Raw genomic sequence first — 19,174 nt, forward strand, 5'->3', positions numbered from 1 at the left:
GAAGTAGGCAGAGAAGGAAACGGTGTCAGCAAACACATGGGAGAAGGAGGGATAGGCAAAGAAACAAATGCACGCAATGATATCTCTTTTATAACTTAGCCAAAATACTCAGCCTCCCAGCAGCACCTTGAGATCATTATTATTCAGAGCATGGTATCATGACTTAAATTCAAAACAAGTGCTATGATGGTACGCTATGCTACGTTGTGCTACAATAGTCTAATGTCCCTCAAAGTTTCCGTCACTAGGGCCCGATAATGGAAAGGAGATTGACAACAGTAACGAGAGCCATCGATGAGATTTTCAATTCTTGGGAAGAGGTAAAGAACTACAGCGGTTTAAGTAATTTTTGATGTGCTTTTTTTTCATTAGATTAATTTACTGCAACGCCTGACAATAAATGTATGAAATTTGTCGAATTTTGATTGACCTGACAATGGGTTTTGCTTCTTCAAACGCCACTTGATAGACCATTTGATTTGGCAAACTCATGTGTGTGTGTGTGTGCGTGTGTGTGTGTGTGTGTGTGTGTGTGTGTGTGTGTGTGTGTGTGTGTGTGTGTGTGTGTGCAGTTTTTGTTGCTGTCTCGATCCTCATGACCATGTTTGGTCCGCCATTGCCACTGAGTAGTTCTTAATTTAACACCCCACCCTCGGTTATTGATGTCAGGCTAACCATCTGAGCTAAAAAAGTCCCACATATGATGTTAAAAAAGTAATATATGTTTTTGCGGCGATTAAGTAAGTAAAATTGTTGCCAAAAAAAAAGGTTAATCTAAGGAAGCTGTTTTTTCGCAGATAAAAAAATGGTCGAGATCTCCGTGCGTGACACACCATGTACATTCACGTCCCACACCAAAGCAGTTGGCGTCTCAAATTACAAAAATTTCCATAGGTGACATTATATACACCATCTGCCAATCGCTGTTTTGGCGTAGTGGCTGCCAGCATTGGCCTGGAACGGGGAAGAGCATGTAGGCTACACAGCGCCAGTGGGATAGAAGAACTAGTAGAACGTACGTGCGCGGCGCGAGTTGTGGCCCAGTTATTAATTAAGCACTGTAAATAATTATTACGGGCTAGCTGCTATGGCGGCGCTGCGGTCGTCATGCGCGGCGATGGATGCCATGGCGAACTCGAACTGCTGGAGGGAGATGTTGGTGGAGAGGGAGAGCAGCTCCCTGGCCCCGTCCATCCCCCTGAGGCTGGCGACGCTGCTGGAGCCGTCCAGCCCGATGTGGGCCACGTGCTCCACGTCCGTCGGGAACCCGATCTGGATGTCGTCGTCCTCCTCCTCTTCGCCCTTGTACATCTCGAAGATGTGGGACAGGCTCCTGAAGCTCTTGATGAGCTTCCTGATCCCGGCCAGCAGGAAGACGTCGCGCCTCGCCGCCGCCTGCTCCTGTTCTTCCGCGGACGCGGCGCCCTTGCCGGCGACATCCGCCGCCTCCCCGTGATCCCTCGTCGTAACTGCATGCACGCACGCGCGCACCAGACAGAATCATGTCGATCCTTTGGGCGCACGATCGAGAGAATTGTGCGAGAGAGAAGGTACAAAAGATCCACACTCTTACCTGGGAGTGGAGCGTCGACATGGCTCGTCGCAGCACCATCGTCCGTGCTGATCATCGATGTCATTCTGGAGTGCTCTCAGGAGGCGAGGCGGGAAAGTGTGCCGTGGGTGCCTCAGTTTGGTGTCTGGTCTTTGTTATATAGAGAGAGGAAGTGTGGAGTGCAAGGGAAGGCAGTCAAAGAATGGAGGTGGTTATGGTGGTTTATGTGGATGTAAAGGTGGGGTAGTTGCACGTATGAGTTCAAGTTGGTTGTAGTGCCTCTGCCTCGAGACCGGGTAGAGCGGAGTGGCTGGTAGGCCTCGTTAGGTGCTGCAAACCTCACGCCAAGTTAACTGCACTTTTGTCTTTATTTAGTTTCAGTTAGATTCAGTTTGTTCAGTTCTTAATCTGAATAATTTAGTGCAGGGCTTGGCGTGAGTCAGCGACATAAGGTCCTGAGATGCCACCATGCTAAGTACAGGTTTGCTGCACTGCTGGGGTTGTCGCTCTGCCCATGTATTCAGTAGACAGGAGACGCTCGGTAGATTGCATCGTTTTTGGCCTCTCTCCATTCGTGGCTCAACTGGGATAAGCTGAGTGGATGCACGCAAAAAAGTCATGCTAGAGCAACTTCAATGAGGTGACCCATTTTATCCGTCCGCGTTCGTTTGAGTCGGCACGAACAAAAGTGACTGCCCAACACGCCGACCCAAACTCAAATCGTGTCCGCCCGGCGTCCGCGCCGACCCATTTCCGTCCCAAAATTGCGCCTGGAATGTGTCGGCGCGGACGCGAAGCGGACGCGCCGCACGTCTCCTCGCCGCCCGCCGCGTCCCCACCTGGAAGCCACCCAACCGCCACGGTCAACATAATTTATGACGACCGCCCACTTTGGACCCACGCATCAGCGACGGCGGCCGTCCTTTTTTAAGCCGGGCGTGCGGCGGGGCCGTCCTCATCCACTACCACTCGCCCCCCGTCCCCATCTGGCCACCCCTGCCCCCACGCCGGCGACAACCCTAGCCACCGCCAGCATGGGTTTCTTGTCCGGCATCGGCAGCAGCCGCAAGGGCAAAGCCCCCGCCCGCCATTCCCCCTCCCTCCCCACGCCGACACGTGCTCCCCGGCAGAGACAGCGCATCAACGTGCCGTTGCACCAGGCCGAGTGGCATTGGCACCACCGCGTGCCTCTGCCGTACCCGGACGTGACGCTGCCGCATGACTAGCATTTGGATCCGGAGAGGATCCCAGTGCCGGCGGTGTTGCGGACGGTGAGGGCCCATGCGGAGGAGGTGCGGCGCCGGCGGGCGTTGCTGACGTCGGAGCAGCGTGCCGACCCGCACTTCGTCGTCGACTCGCCCAACTGGGCTCGATGGTTCGCCTTCGAGCACGAGGAGGTGAGGCGACGCGGCGTCCGCGGCGTCGATCACAGCCTGCCGTCGCCCGCGCTCGTTGTCCGCGACGAGGACCAGGAGACCGAGGCCGCCTACCAGGCGACCATCAAGGAGAGCGAGGAGGAGGAGCGGTGGAGGGAGGCGGACGAGGCGGTTTTCGAGGCTGCCATGGCAGAGGCCATGGCCCTCTCCGCGGCGGGCGACTGTGTCGTGCCGCCGGTGGCCCCGCCGGCCCCGCCCAAAGCCGAGCCGGAGGAGCCGGTCTACCGCGAGCGCTACTCCTGGACCAGAGTAGTGCGCAAGTGGGTCAGCGCTCCGCCGATCTGGCTCGGGGCGGCGGAGAAGCAGGAGGCGGCCTACCTCGACCACTGGCGCCGCGTTCGGCTGGCCGGGGAGCGCCGGGAGGGCAAGTGTCTGCAGATGCTCGAGCACGAGGCCGAAGAGGAGGCGCGCCAGGCCCAGGCAGTGGCGGCAAAGCCCGACATCACCGCCGTCTGGAACACGACGTTCCCCTGGGCCGGCCTTGCGCCGACGTTAATCGACCTCACCAGTCCCGACGCTGGCGCCGCCGCCGCCGAGGATGCCTAGGGCAGCGCGTTGTCTAGATTTTAGTGTTTTAATTAATGTAATGTGGACTTTCGTCGGCCTTCGTGGCCGGCTTTTATGTTTAATTAAATGCATGTATTTATTTTCAAACTGCTCGCAATATTTTTTTTGCCGCGCCGACGAAATGAGACGGGCCAGCGTTGGGCGCTCGCGCCGACCCAAACATAGCGCCGGACGTTTGTGTCCGCCGGGCCGACCCAAACGGACAAAAAGTGAACGAAAGCGCCGTCCGTTTGGGTCGGCCCGTTGGAGTTGCTCTTATGCATATACTCTCTCTGTGTAAAAAAATATATAAGATCTATTAGATCACTGTTTTAGTGATCTAAGGTCATTTCTAACACGGACCCACAAATTTGCTCTGGCATCCGTCCACAGACACGAGTGGGAAGACAACCATCCAATGCTGCCTACATATATTTCAAGTCAGGTTTCAACTACATAATGAAATTCACACAAATACAAACCAAATGAAATCCATTACATTTTGAACACTTAGGACAAAAAGCGGCCCGATCCTAAACCTATCCTACGTGGCGGCTGTCGTTTACTTCTTTTATATTCCGCCTCGGCGGCCAGGTCCTCCATCTGCCGTCTCCATGAATGGTGGCGGGGTTCAAGACCCGTGACGCTTCAGTGCCGGCGCCAGTGAGAAGTCAGCATCTGCTCTGGGCTGACGTCATTGCGGAGTGGTCACTCTACAACGTCATGAATGCAGGCAGCTGGCGCCAGGCGGGTACACACGCAGGAGAGGGAGAAGGGTTTTGGGTGGGCTAGTGTGGTTAGACGTGGATGTGGTAGTGGTTCGGACGCCCGCAAAGCCCGGGAGGGGCATGGGCTAGGGGCAAAGAATATGTGTTTTGGGCTGATTTTTTTCTCACACATGGGCCTAATGCTAAGGGGTATTTCATTAAAAAATCCTTGGGCTTGGGGGGGGGGGGGGGGGGGGGGGGGACAACGTAGGTTGGCCCGTGAGAACATCCGCCACTAGATACATACTGCGTTGGATGGTAGAAATAGTTTGATAGGGTACATATGAGCTACTTGCATTAGGGAAGTCGTGTTTGCTTGTCTGTTTGGGCTGATGCACCACGTGGCATTTGGTTGCGTACCTAAGGGCCGGATTGGACCGATTAAGAGTTAACAACTACACATACACATGACACATATAATTACAGTAGAGTACATATATAGATCTATTGGTCTACGTGAAAAACATAAACACGACTCGCAGGCCCGCGTCAGGTCTCGCATCTCCTCCGCCAACGAGTCTCTCCGCCTCCGTCACATCTTCCTCTGCCCCTCCTCGCGCCTCTTCGTGTCTCTCCTCACGTCGCCCCCGCGGGCGGCTGGGGAGAGCCCCAGATCCGCTGCCACCAGACCCCCCTCCTCGCCATGTACCACCTTAAGGATAAAATGCAAGACTGTTAGGAACCAAAAACCTAAAGCCACAAATTAAAGCACTTAGTGTAGGAGACAATTAAGAAAGAAGATTGGTCAATAACTCACTTTAAGATGAATAATAAAGAAGTAAGATCTTCCATGTGCCATGTGTGTAGGATAGTGTTTCAGTCAGCAGTATCGAATAGCACACCAACCCTTAGTTGATGTTTCCTTCTTCTATATATACTCCCTCCGTTCCAACTTACTCGTCGTAGAAATGGATATATCTAGAACTAAAATACATTTAGATACATCCATACCTGCGACAAGTAATTTGGAATGGAGGGAGTAGATGGCAGGCAACACAAGCTTCACCGTTCATTCAGGCACGGCCAACACTCAATAAAAATTGATACCATGTGCAATTCCTTACATCGGCATAAGCGTGTGTATATGTTGATATACCAATAAAATGAAGGAGAAACACATAGAATTATATGGCGTCAGAAAAAATAATCATGTGCCTATGGATGGCTTTGCAGAGCTAGAATGCCACGAACCACGAGAAGTTGCCCAAGAATACGTATTACATGTGATTATCCATCCACGAGCCATGGATGAACCTAGCTAACCAACATAGGTAGAGGGGCACACTAATCGTTGTCATTTACTCAACTGGTAAGAAAAAAGAGATGAAATAGCTAAATAAGTGGTATGTATGTCCGCCTCCCCTTGTAAATGTGGAACAGTAGTTGGCACTCTTTAATCATTAGATTGATATTATTTAAGAAGACAAAGTACCTTACAAATTTACATTCATTTATAACATTAACATTTTCATATATCTTACTTAATCGATCATTTCACCATATTTCTCATAAAGTATACCGGAATGCACAATCACAACTATGGTCTTGATTGGCTACATCCACAATGCAACATACATTCCAATTCTTCAATAGTTTAGAGAGAAAAATATGCACTATATGGAACAACTAAAATTATGCATTTACGACATCTAACATATTATTTATTCTATAACAGCTCAGCAATAACCACAAGATAGAAACTAAAATTATCTGTGTTAAAAAAAAAACTAAAATTATCTAGCAGTTGCGCCACATATGGGCATAGTGTTGACACGGAAGGACCAAGTAGCAAAGATTTCGTCTTCATTACCTACCTTTATATAGAATAAGGTGGGTGCTTAGGCTCAAGCAGGTACATAGTCTTGCGGTTTAGCAATATTGTAGTAACGTCTACTCCCTCTGTTTCATAATATAAGATGTTGTTACAACCAATATATGAGTACATTGATTGTAATAACATCTTGTATTGTAGAACGGAGGGAGTAACATGTTAGTTTATTTGTGAGAAACTTCTAATAGATTCACTCTAAAACCGCTGGCAAGGGGGCGTGGAAGAGTTCGAGTCTATTACTTTGGTTAAGTTACCATTATATACGTCTATATTATTATGGGCAACCATTTAATTAAAGGAAGTCGAGTACACATCTCCTTCAACCCGAAGGACGAGGACCTGCAATGATATAACGTTTAAAAGAAAACTAACCAGCATATGAGAGTGATCAGAAAGTATACGACTCGAGGGGCGAGGGGGGGGGGGGGGGGGGGGGGGGGGGGGGTGGCTAATCAAATTAGAATGAAGATTCCTGTTTTATATGATAAATGGTTGATTTTGATATGAATTGTTGGTTGTGTTTTTTCCTTTTTCCAGCCCCCCCCCCCCCCCTAGTGCTTCTCATTGTGACTGATGGTAAGGTTCATTCTGTGCAAGAGTTATGCTAGTTTCCAAGCATTTGACCCTCCTTTACAAGGCAATGAGGATCAAAAAGAGGCCGTGTCAGCTGACACATCGACGGGTTCCCCACCCGGATGGGGATGGAGCGACAGAAGTATGGAAATATGATAAGGTAGCGGCGAGATGAGCTATTTAAATAGGTGTCAAATGGAAGTGTAGTGATGTATGCAGCTGAGTGGTCCTAAGCGCTCAGTGCACCCATACTGAACTCGAATGTGCGTGCTTCGGAAGGGAAAGTAAAGCGAACTACTAAATGTTATGCCGGCTTGGCCCGATCAAGAATCCTATCCCTCTGAAACTGTCTTCTGACTTATCCATGTGCATGATTGGGGAAATTGAATTCATATTTTTCCTAGGTCTATCTCATGAGCCGATGTCAACCTTGTGTCGTAATCGAGGCACGAGTACTCGAAGTAGAAGTGTTAACATTCCCCCTTCCTTGAGAAAGTGCTTGACCCCAATACGGTGCATAATCTGTTTTTCTATGAGTACAAGCGAATGCAGCTAGTTGAACTAACATTGACGGCTACCATACTTTCTTATCCCGCTAAGTATCTCAAATATTAAAACACTAAGATGAACACATCGGACTTGCTAGAGACTAGGCCCTTGGAAGCATTTAAGGGAGTAATGAAGCCGCTGAAATGACGTAATAATTTTCATGCGTTACTTACGTGAATACTTTTGCTAGCCCGAAGTCAAAAAGTTTAGGATTGTTCATTATGTTGCCCATGGAACTACTCCCTTCGTTCCTAAATATAAGACCATTTAGAAATTCTAATTTAAACTACATATGAAGCAAAATAAATAAATTTACAGTCTGAAATATGTCTATATACATCTATATCAGGGGTGGACCTTCGTGCACCCCACCAGTGTCACAGGACACTGGCGCGCAGGCACAAGCCCATCTGACGGCCCATGTGGTTAAGCAATACGTGAAGCACACAAGATCAATTGATCAATTATGCCTCAAAATTTTCTCAAAAAAAAGAGAAGAAAATATGCCAAAAAAAAAGATCAATTGACCAATCTGATTGATTGAATCGACGTGTGTCGTGCGCCTGTTGTTGCCTGCTGATTTCTCGCCTCCCCGGTCTGATTCATCCTGTTCGCCAACTCGCAACTCGCCATCTCACCGCGGCATGCCGGGGTTGCCTAGATCGGTCAAGACATTATGGCAAGGCAACGTGCTCATCTCTCCATTTTTGCCTTCCAATTGGATTATTGTGATTTTCTTATTTTGGAGTAATTCACATCTATTTGAAATTTTACGGCGGTTCACATCTATTTACAAATTGTATTACTGGGAATTTTCAGTTTTGGAGTAATTTTTCAATTTTACAAATCATCTCCGTTTCCACAGTTTGGAGTCTTTTATGCTCTATTATTGTTATACAGTATACAATCAGCTATATATTATCTCAAACAGAAAGAAATATTTAACCGTCATGATAAGCCTTTTGTCGTCCAACATTTTTAATTGCTGAAATTTAATTATAATCTTTAAGCATTGTAATAACACATTACCTTTTTTAATTGGTAATATAGCATTACTTGATATACATGCATATGTGATAGTATTCCCTATGGACACCAGGGCATTTTTGTCTTAGTTCATCCTTGACCCGTATGTAGTTCGTATTGAAATTTCTAAGGGCATCTCCAATAATTTGTATGTTAGCTTGTTGGTAAAATATGCTATGTCATCAATCAACACCTTAACATACAACAACTCCAATGGGTTGTATCTAGTTTGCCTAATAGGATGCGAGATAATAAATGAGATGCTCTCTCATTCTACATTGGAGCTTGTGCAATGGGTGTTGGTTCATGTACATACAACTTTCCTCTCTTTCCTCATTTATTGTATGACATATCATCAAAAATTCTATGTGGCAAAGTCTACCAACAACTATCTTACAACCATTGGAGTGCTTGTATTTAAAAATGGAAGGAGCAGAAAGCAAGGCCACCTTGTTACGTCGGTAGATCAAACGACCACTTAGAGCAAGTATAATAGCGCCTAGTCAGCTGGCTACAAGCCGTTCCACCTCAGATAAAGTCTAGCTGGAGGGAAGAGAATACAGGAGAGAGAAGGGAGCGGGCGCTTCGTGAGTCGCCGGTTGCAGCGCAAGGCTCGAGACAAAGAAATTGCATGCAAGGGCTTAAAGCTAGCGCAGCTTCCTCCTCTCCAATCAATTGCATTTTTCTCTCTGCCATGCATGTAGACATTAATTACTATAGCTAATGCCTACAACCAACTTTATTATACGAGAGTTCTTTCTTGGTGGCTACAAGTGACCTGGCATTCGTATAGAGCCCGTTGCCGGCTCTTCTATTAACCATGCTCTTACGGTCCATTGGTTTAAAAAATACTAGTAATATAATAATAACTTTCATAATGATCAGTGAGGCCATGTACAAACGAACAGACGGCCCTTACACTGAAGAACACAACGGATGGGTGCAGCACACGCACTGCATCTGCACATCCAAATTACACACACAAACAAAAATCATAATACCTAATCAAACGAGGCAGCATTCGCGCGCGTGCATGCAGGAGCTCCGGGCGGCCGGCCGATGCGATCGATCCTGCGCGCCCACCGCAGGAGCCATGCACGCATGCATGCACAAGCACGGGGTAGCCGGAGGATAAATTATTTAACTAATACTCGACAACGGCGGATGGAGGGTCGTCGATCAGAAGTCGCCGGCGGCGGGTTTGGCATTCCCCCCCTTGGCGACCTCGCCGCTCTCGGCGGTGTTCATGCTGAAGCTTTTGAGACTGCGGCCGCCGACGCTGTTCACGGAGAAGATGTTCTCCTGCACGCCCGCGGCGGCTTCCACCGGCGCCGCGGTGTGGCTCAGCAGCAAGAGCCCCAGCAGGGCCAGGCCGAGCAGGGTCATGCGCAGCTCGTTGTTCCTTGCGCCCGCCATTGATGCCTGTGGAAGATTGAGAGATTGCGCGGATGGAGGTGGGTTTATTTGTTTATTGCGGTGGATTATTCGCAAGCTCTGGTGGGTGGAGGAAGGAGGAGGTGTTCTTGTGGATTTATAGTGGTATAGGAGAAGGCAAGACGGGTGGTGGTTGAACAACTTGGCTAAACTTGGCTAACCAATTGAGGCTGAGAGGCACACTAATTACATTCATCAGGAGCGAACTGCATGGTGATCATGCCTTCAACCTGAGGCTGAGAGGCACACTAACCATTTGGGTGCTTATAGGCTCACACAGTAATCTTTTATATCTAAATAGCTAGCCCCCACTAACTATTTCTCTCAACATGCAAGCACGCCACATCATCCCACAACATGCATGAGAAAATGCTCACCCCACACTATCATATTTCTCTACATACAAGCATGGCACTTCATCATTAAACATGCATGAAAAAAAAGACTCATCTCAACATCCAAACATACATAAGAAATTTCATTCTATTATGCTATTTATAATTAGTAAAAGAATTATAACTATATAGTAATCAAACATAATAAATTATATGTATTTTCTGTTTGAGCTTTTTATATTATTACTTCAAATATTCATGTATCATGCAACGAATCACATTGAAATATTGCAAAATATCCCCGCAACAACGTGCGGGGACCAATGTACATGTTTATTTTTCCTTTTTTAGAAACTTTTGATCTATTCACTTGATACGTCTTCAATGTATCTATAATTTTTGATTGTTCCATACTATTATATTATCTGTTTTGAATGTTTAATTGGCTCTAATATGCTCTTTTATATTATTTTTGGGACTAACCTATTAACCGAAGGCCCAGCGCGAGTTTCTGTTTTTTTTGCCTATTTTAGAGTTTCGCAGAAAAGAAATACCAAACGGAACAAACCTTCGCGATGATTTTTCTTGGATCGAAAGCAAACCATAAGATTTGGAGTTGAAGTCTGGAATGCCACGAGGCAGGAGGGCGCGCCCAGGGGGTAGGTGTGCCCCCACCCTCGTGGGCCCCTCGTAGCTCCACCGACTTACTTCTTCCGCCTATATATATACTCTTATACCCTAGATCGATCGCGGAGAGCCACGAAACCACTTTTTCACCGCCGCAACCTTCTGTACCCGTGAGATCCCATCTTGGGGCCTCTTCCGGTGATCTACCGGAGGTGGAATCAATCACGGAGGGCTTCTGCATCAACACCATAGCCTTTTCGATGAAGCATGAGTAGTTTACCACAGACCTTCGGGTCCATAGTTATTAGCTAGATGGCTTCTTATCTCTCGTTGATTCTCAATACAAAGTTCTCCTCGATGTTCTTGGAGATCTATTCGATGTAATATTCTTTTGCGGTGTGTTTCCGAGATCTGATGAATTGTGCGTTTATGAAAAAGATTATCTATGAATATTATTTGGTTCTTCTCTGAATTCTTATATGCATGATTTGATATCTTTGCAAGTCTCTTTGAATTATCGGTTTAGTTTGGCCTACTAGATTGATCTTTCTTGCAATGGGAGAAGTGCTTAGCTTTGGGTTCAATCTTGCGGTGTCCTTTCCCAGTGACAGTAGGGGCAGCAAGGCACGTATTGTATTTTTGCCATCAAGGATAAAAATATGGGGCTTATATCATATTGTTTGACTTTATCCCTCTACATCATGTCATCTTGCTTAAACCGTTACTCTGTTCTTATGAACTTAATACTCTAGATGCATGCTGGATAGCGGTCGATGTGTGGAGTAATAGTAGTAGATGCAGAATCGTTTCGATCTACTTGACACAGACGTGATGCCTATATTCATGATCATTGCCTTAGATATTATCATAACTATGCACTTTTCTATCAATTGCTCGGTAGTAATTTGTTCACCCACCGTAATACATGCTATCTTGAGAGAAGCCACTAGAAAACCTATGGCCCCCGGGTCTCTTTCTTATTATATTTCATCTCTTTTACTTAAATCGTATCTCGTTTACTATTTTGCAATCTTTACTCTCCAATCTATACAACAAAAATACCAAAAATATTTACTTTATTATCTTTATCAGATCTCACTTTTGCGAGTGACCGTGAAGGGATTGACAACCCCTTTATCGATTGGTTGCAAGGTTCTTGATTGTTTTTGCAAGTACTAGGTGACTTGTGCGTTGTCTCCTACTCGATTGATACCTTGGTTCTCAAAAACCGAGGGAAATACTTACGCTACTTTGCTGCATCATCCTTTCCTCTTTAAGGGAAAACCAACACATGCTCAAGAGGTAGCAAGAAGGATTTCTAGCGCCGTTTCCGGGGAGATCTATGCCAAGTCAAGACATACCAAGTACCCATCATAAACTCTTCTCCCTCGCATTACATTATTTGCCATTCGCCTCTCGTTTTCCTATCGCCCACTTCACAACCTTTGCCTTTTCTTCTTCCCTTTTCCGTTCGTCTCTTTTCGCTTGCTTCTCGTGCGTCCGTGTGTTAGATCGTTTGTTTCGCCTTCATGGCTAGCCCTTTATCTCTTCCTTTGTCTCCCGATTTTGAAGTTCTTCACTTCAAACAAATATAAGGAGAAAACTTAAAAGATGCTTGGTACAGGATGATAGAATCTTATCGTAATTGCACAATAGAGGTAGATTTCAAGGTTTTACTTCGTAATTTTTATGTTGGGCTAACCATGTCCCATAGACAACTCTTGAATTTTGCCGCTAAAGGGAATTTTATTGAAATTGATCCCAGTATTGCGTATGAGATTATAGAGGGAATAGTAGGAGTACTACCCCCACAAACGATACTACATCATACTCAAGAAGGAACCCAAGTTTTTGAGAAACTATGCGAAGTAACTAAATTTTTGCAAAAATCTCCTGAACCTCTTAAAAATGTTAGCGGGAACCTTCACCGCATGAATATGTTGATCACTCTTTGCAATAAGCGGTTGGATGCTCTAGATCTAAAAATCTCTGAGTATGAAGGTAAACATAAGGAACCTCCCGGATTCGAGCATAACTCCATTAAAAAGATAAAGGCCAAAGATGACAATACCTAGATTTATTCTTGTTTTTATGCCTAGCTAGGGGCGTTAAACGATAGCGCTTGTTGGGAGGCAACCCAATTTTATTTTTGTTCTTTGCTTTTTGTTTCTGTTTAGTAATAAATAATTCATCTAGCTTCTGTTATGATTGTGTCTTTTATGTTTTAATTAGTGTTTGTGCCAAGTAAAGCCTTTAGGATCTTCTTGGGTGATTGTTGTTTCATCTTGCTGATAAAAACAGAAAGTATGCGCTCACGAAAATTATTTTGATTTTTATTAGAGAGCGATAAAATACCAATTCTAACTGCAGTAGATCAATATACTTTTTACCCTGGTCGTCCTAATGTTTCAGAATTTTTGGAGTTACAGAAGTATTCGAAACCTTCATATTACTACAGACTGTTCTATTTCTGACAGATTCTGTTTTTCGTGTGTTGTTTGCTTATTTTGATGCATCTATGGCTAGTATCTGGGGGGGGGGGGTTTCGAACCATAGAGAAGTTGGAATACAGTAGGTTTAACACCAATATAAATAAAGAATGGGTTCATTACAGTAACTTAAAGTGGTGGTTTATTTTCTTATACTAACGGAGTTCATGAGATTTTCTGTTGAAGTTTTGTGTTGTGAAGTTTTCAAGTTTTTAGGTAAAGATTTGATGGATTTTGGAACAAGGAGTGGCAATAGCCTAAGCTTGGGGATGCCCAAGGCACCCCAAGGTAAAATTCAAGGACAACCAAAAGCCTAAGCTTGGGGACGCCCTGGAAGGCATCCCCTCTTTCATCTTCGTCTATCGGTAACTTTACTTGAGGCTATATTTTTATTCACCACATGATATGTGTTTTGCTTGGAGCGTCTTGTACGATTTGATTCTTTACCTTTTAGTTTACCACAATCATCCTTGCTATACACACCTTTTGGGAGAGACACGCATGAATCGGAATTTATTAGAATACTATATGTGCTTCACTTATATCTTTTGAGCTAGATAATTTTGCTCTAGTGCTTCACTTATATATTTTTAGAGCACAGTGGTGGTTTTATTTTATAGAAATTATTGATCTCTCATGCTTCACTTATATTATTTTGAGAGTCTTTTAAAATAGCATGGTAATTTGCTTTGGCTATAAAATTAGTCCTAATATGATGGGCATCCAAGATGGGTATAATAAAAACTTTCATATAAAGTGCGTTGAATACTATGAGAAGTTTGACGCTTGATGATTGTTTTGAGACATGAGGATTGTGATATTAGAGTCATGCTAGTTGAGTAGTTGTGAATTTGAGAAATACTTGTGTTGAGGTTTGCAAGTCCCGTAGCATGCACGTATGGTAACCGTTGTGTAACAAATTTGAAGCACGAGGTATTTCTTTGATTGTCTTCCTTATGAGTGGCAGTCGGGGACGAGCGATGGTCTTTTCCTAGCAATCTACCCCCTAGGAGTATGTGTGTAGTGCTTGGTTTTGATGACTTGTAGATTTTTGCAATAAGTATGTGAGTTCTTTATGACTAATGTTGAGTCCATGGATTATACACACTCTCACCCTTCCACCATTGCTAACCTCTCTAGTACCGCGCAACTTTCACCGGTACCATAAACCTACCATTTACCTTCCTCAAAACAGCCACCATACCTACCTATTATGGCATTTCCATAGCCATTCCTAGATATATTACCATGCAACTTTCCACCGTTTCGTTTATTATGACACGCTTCATCATTGTCACATTGCTTTGCATGATCATGTAGTTGACATCGTATTTGTAGCAAAGCCACCATTCATAATTTTTTTCATACACGTCACTCTTGATTCATTGCACATCCCGGTACACCGCCAGAGGCATTCATATAGAGTCATATTTTGTTCTAAGTATCGAGTTGTAATCCTTGAGTTGTAAATAAATAGAAGTGTGATGATCATCATTATTAGAGCACTATCCCATGTGAGGAAATAAAAAAAGAAAAAGAAAAAAAGGAAAAGGTTAAAAAAAGAGATGGCCAAAAATTAGAGAAAAAGAGAGAAGGGCCAATGCTACTATCCTTTTTTCCACAATTGTGCTTCAAAGTAGCACCATGATCTTCATGATAGAGAGTCTCTTATTTTGTCACTTTCATATACTAGTGGGAATTTTTGTTATAGAACTTGGCGTGTATATTCCAACAATGGGTTTCCTCAAAATGCTTAGGTCTTCGGGAGCAATCAAGTTGGATGCACACCCGCTTAGTTTCTTTTGTTGAGCTTTCATACATTTATAGCTCTAGTGCATCCGTTGCATGGCAATCCCTACTCACTCACACCGATATCTATTGATGGGCATATCCATAGCCCATTAATATGCCTAGTTGATGTGAGACCATCTTCCTCCTTTTTGTCTTCTCCACAACCACCATTCTATTCCACCTATAGTGCTATGTCCATGGCTCACGCTCATGTATTGCATGAAAGTTGAAAAAGTTTGAGAATACTAAAGTATGAAACAATTGCTTGGCTTGTCATCGGGGTTGTGCATGATTTGAATACTTTGTGTGATTAAGATGGAGCATAGCTAAACTATATGATTTTGTAAGGATGAACTTTCTTTGGCCATGTTATTTTGAGAAGACATGATTACTTTGTTAGTATGCTTGAAGTATTATTATTTTTATGTTAATATTAAACTTTTGTCTTAATCTTTCGGATCTGAACATTCATGCCACAATAAAGAAAATTACATTGATAATTATGTTAGGTAGTATTCCACATCAAAATTCTGTTTTTATCATTTACCTACTCGAGGACTAGCAGGAATTAAGCTTGGGGATGCCTGATACGTCTCCAACGTACCTATAATTTTTGATTGCTCCATGCTATATTATCTAATGTTTTGGACTATATTGGGTTTATTTTCCAACGAATCTATAATTTTTGGTTGTTCCATGCTATTATATTATTTGTTTTGGATGTTTAATGGGTTTTAATATGCTCTTTTATATTATTTTTGGGACTGACCTATTAACCGGAGGCTCAGTGCCAGTTTCTGTTTTTTTGCCTATTTTAGAGTTTCGCAGAAAAGGAATACCAAACGGAATGAAACCTTCACGATGATCTTTCTTGGAACAAAACCAAACCGGAAGACTTGGAGTTGAAGTCTGGAACGCCAAGAGGCGGCCACGAGGAAGGAGGGCGCGCCCAGGGGGGTAGGCGCGCACCCCACCCTCGTGGGCCCCTCATAGCTCCACCGACGTACTTCTTCCACCTATATATACTCTTATACCCTAGATCGATCGCGGAGAGCCACGAAACCACTTTTCCACCGCCGCAACCTTCTGTACCCGTGAGATCCCATCTTGGGGCTAAAGGAAACATGCCCTAGAGGCAATAATAAAGTATTATTTATTTCCTTATATCGTGATAAATGTTTATTATTCATGCTAGAATTGTATTAACCGGAAACTTAGTACATGTGTGAATACATAGACAAATAGAGTGTCACTAGTTTGCCTCTACTTGACTAGCTCGTTGAATCAATGATGGTTATGTTTCCTAACCATAGACATGCGTTGTCATTTGATTAACGGGATCACATCATTAGAGAATGGTGTGATTGACTTGACCCATCCGTTAGCTTAGCACGATGATCATTTAGTTTGTTGCTATTGCTTTCTCCATAACTTATACAAGTTCCTATGACTATGAGATCATGCAACTCCCGAATACCGGAGGAACAGTTTGTGTGCTACCAAACGTCACAACGTAACTGGGTGATTATAAATGTGCTCTACAAGTGTCTCCAATGGTGTTTGTTGAGTTGGCATAGATCGAGATTAGGATTTGTCACTCTGAGTATCGGAGAGGTATCTCTGGGCCCTCTCGGTAATGCACATCACTATAAGCCTTGCAAGCATTGTGACTAATGAGTTAGTTGCGGGATGATGCATTATAGAACAAGTAAAGAGACTTGTCGGTAACGAGGTTGAACTAGGTATTGAGATACCGATGATCGAATCTCGGGCAAGTAACATACCGATGACACAGGGAACAACGTATGTTGTTATGAGGTTTGACCGATAAAGATCTTTGTAGAATATGTAGGAACCAATATGAGCATCGAGGTTCCGCTATTGGTTATTGACCGGAAGCGAGTCTCGGTCATGTCTACATAGTTCTCGAACCCATGGGGTCCGCACGCTTAACGTTCGTTGACGATCGGTATTATGAGTTTATGTGTTTTGATGAACCGAAGGTTGTTCGGAGTCCCGGATGTGATCACGGGCATGACGAGGAGTCTCGAAATGGTTGAGACATAAAGATCGATATATTGGAAACCTATGTTTGGACATCGGAATGGTTCCGAGTGGTTTGGACATTTTTTCGGAGTACCGGGAGGTTACCGGAACCCCCGGGAGAAGTTATGGGCCTTATGGGCCATAAGAAGGAAGCATACCAGCCCACAAGGGTCTGGTGCGCCTCCCTTGGGCAGGAGGCCGAATTGGAATAGGTTGGGGGGGCTTTCCTTCTCTCCTACTCCTCCTTCCCTTCCTCTCCTACTCCAACTAGGGAAGGGGGGAATCCTACTCCCGGTGGGAGTAGGACTCCCCTAGGGCGCGCCATAGAGAGGGTCGGCCGCTCCCCTCCTCCACTCCTTTATATACGGGGAAGGGGGCACCCCATGAACATACAAGTTGATCATTGATCCCTTAGCCGTGTGCCATGCCCCCCTCCACCATAATCCACCTCGGTCATATCGTCGTAGTGCTTAGGCGAAGCCCTACACCAGTAGCTTCATCATCATCGTCATCACGTCGTCGTGCTGACGAAGCTCTCCCTCGACACTCTGCTGGGACATGAGTTCATGGGACATCACCGAGCCGAATGTGTGCAGATCGCGGAGGTGCCGTACTTTCGGTACTAGGATTGGTCAGATCGTGAAGACGTACGACTACATCAACCGCGTTGTAATAACGCTTCCGCTTATGGTCTACGAGGGTACGTGGACAACACTCTTCCCCTCTCGTTGCTATGCATCACCATGATCTTGCGTGTGTAGGAAAATTTTCAAATTACTACGTTACCCAACAGCATCAGAGCCAGGTTTATGCGTAGATGTTATATGCACGAGTAGAACACAAAGGAGTTGTGGGCGTGAGTATATACATATTGCTTGCCGTTACTAGTTGATTCTTGATTCGGCGGTATTGTTGGATGAAGCGGCCCAGCCCGACATTGCGCGTACGCTTACGCAAGTCTAGTTCTACCGCCGTGCTTCGCACACATGTGGCTTGTGGGTGTTTGTTTCTCCAACTTTAGTTGAATCGGTTTCAATGAACAGGGTTCTTTCTGAAGATCAAAAAGCAATCACTATACTACGTTGTGGTTTTTGATGCGTAGGTAAGAACGGTTCTTGCTCAGCCCATATCAGCCACGTAAAACTTGCAACAACAAAGTAGAGGACGTCTAACTTGTTTTTGCAGGGCTTGTTGTGATGTGATATGGTCAATACGTGACGAGATATAAGTTGTTGTATGAGATGATCATGTCTTTGTTGAAGTTATCGGCAACTGGCAGAAGCCTTATGGTTGTCTCTTTATTGCATAAGATGCAAGCGCCATGCAATTGCTTTACTTTATCGTTATGCGATAGCAATAGTTGCAAAAGCAATAGTTGGCGAGACGACCATATGACAACACATTGATAGAGATCATGGTGTCATGCCGGTGACGATAGAAATCATGACAGTACTTTGGAGATCGAGATCAAAGGCACAAAATGATGATGGCCATATCATGTCACATATTTTGATTTCATGTGATGTTTATCCTTTATGCATCTTATTTTGCTTAGTTTGGCGGTAGCATTATAAGATGATCTCTCACTAAATTTCAAGGTATAAGTGTTCTCCCTAAGTATGCACCATTGCGACAGTTCGTCGTGCCGAGACACCACGTGATGATCAGGTGTGATAAGCTCTACATTCACATACAACAGGTGCAAGCCAGTTTTGCACACACGGAATACTCAGGTTAAACTTGACGAGCCTAGCATATGCAGATATGGCCTCAGAACACTGGAGACCGAAAGGTCAAGCGTGAATCATATAGTAGATATGATCAACATAGTGATGTTCACCATTGAAAACTACTCCATCTCACGTGATGATCAGACATGGTTTAGTTGATTTGGATCACGTGATCATTTAGATGACTAGAGGGATGTCTATCTAAGTGGGAGTTCTTAAGTAATATGATTAATTGAAATTTAATTTATAATGAACTTAGTCCTGATAGTATTTGCATAGCTATGTTGTAGATCAATAGCTCGCGTTTAGCTCCCTTGTTTTATTTTTGATATGTTCCTAGAGAAACTAAGTTGAAAGATGTTAGTAGCAATGATGCAGATTGGATTCGTGATCTGAGGATTATCCTCATTGCTGCACAGAAGAATTATGTCCTTGATGCATC

General features: G+C 44.5%; 2 protein-coding genes across 2 annotated transcripts; both read right to left on the minus strand.

Moving 5' to 3' along the window:
- Window positions 1-806: 806 nt before the first annotated feature.
- LOC125549014 lies at window positions 807-1,701 on the minus strand. Its single transcript, XM_048712518.1, has 2 exons — window positions 1,574-1,701; window positions 807-1,469 (listed from the first exon to the last, which is right to left on the minus strand). Exons 1-2 carry the CDS (start codon window positions 1,635-1,637, stop codon window positions 1,072-1,074), a joined length of 462 nt encoding a protein of 153 aa, XP_048568475.1. The 5' UTR covers window positions 1,638-1,701; the 3' UTR covers window positions 807-1,071.
- Window positions 1,702-9,150: 7,449 nt separating this feature from the next.
- On the minus strand, window positions 9,151-9,762 carry LOC125549015. The gene has a single exon (XM_048712519.1). It carries the CDS (start codon window positions 9,694-9,696, stop codon window positions 9,460-9,462), a length of 237 nt encoding a protein of 78 aa, XP_048568476.1. The 5' UTR covers window positions 9,697-9,762; the 3' UTR covers window positions 9,151-9,459.
- Between the last annotated feature and the right edge of the window lie 9,412 nt (window positions 9,763-19,174).

Source organism: Triticum urartu, chromosome 3 (genome assembly GCF_003073215.2).
Source record: "Triticum urartu cultivar G1812 chromosome 3, Tu2.1, whole genome shotgun sequence".
In the NCBI taxonomy this organism is placed as follows: domain Eukaryota; kingdom Viridiplantae; phylum Streptophyta; class Magnoliopsida; order Poales; family Poaceae; genus Triticum; species Triticum urartu.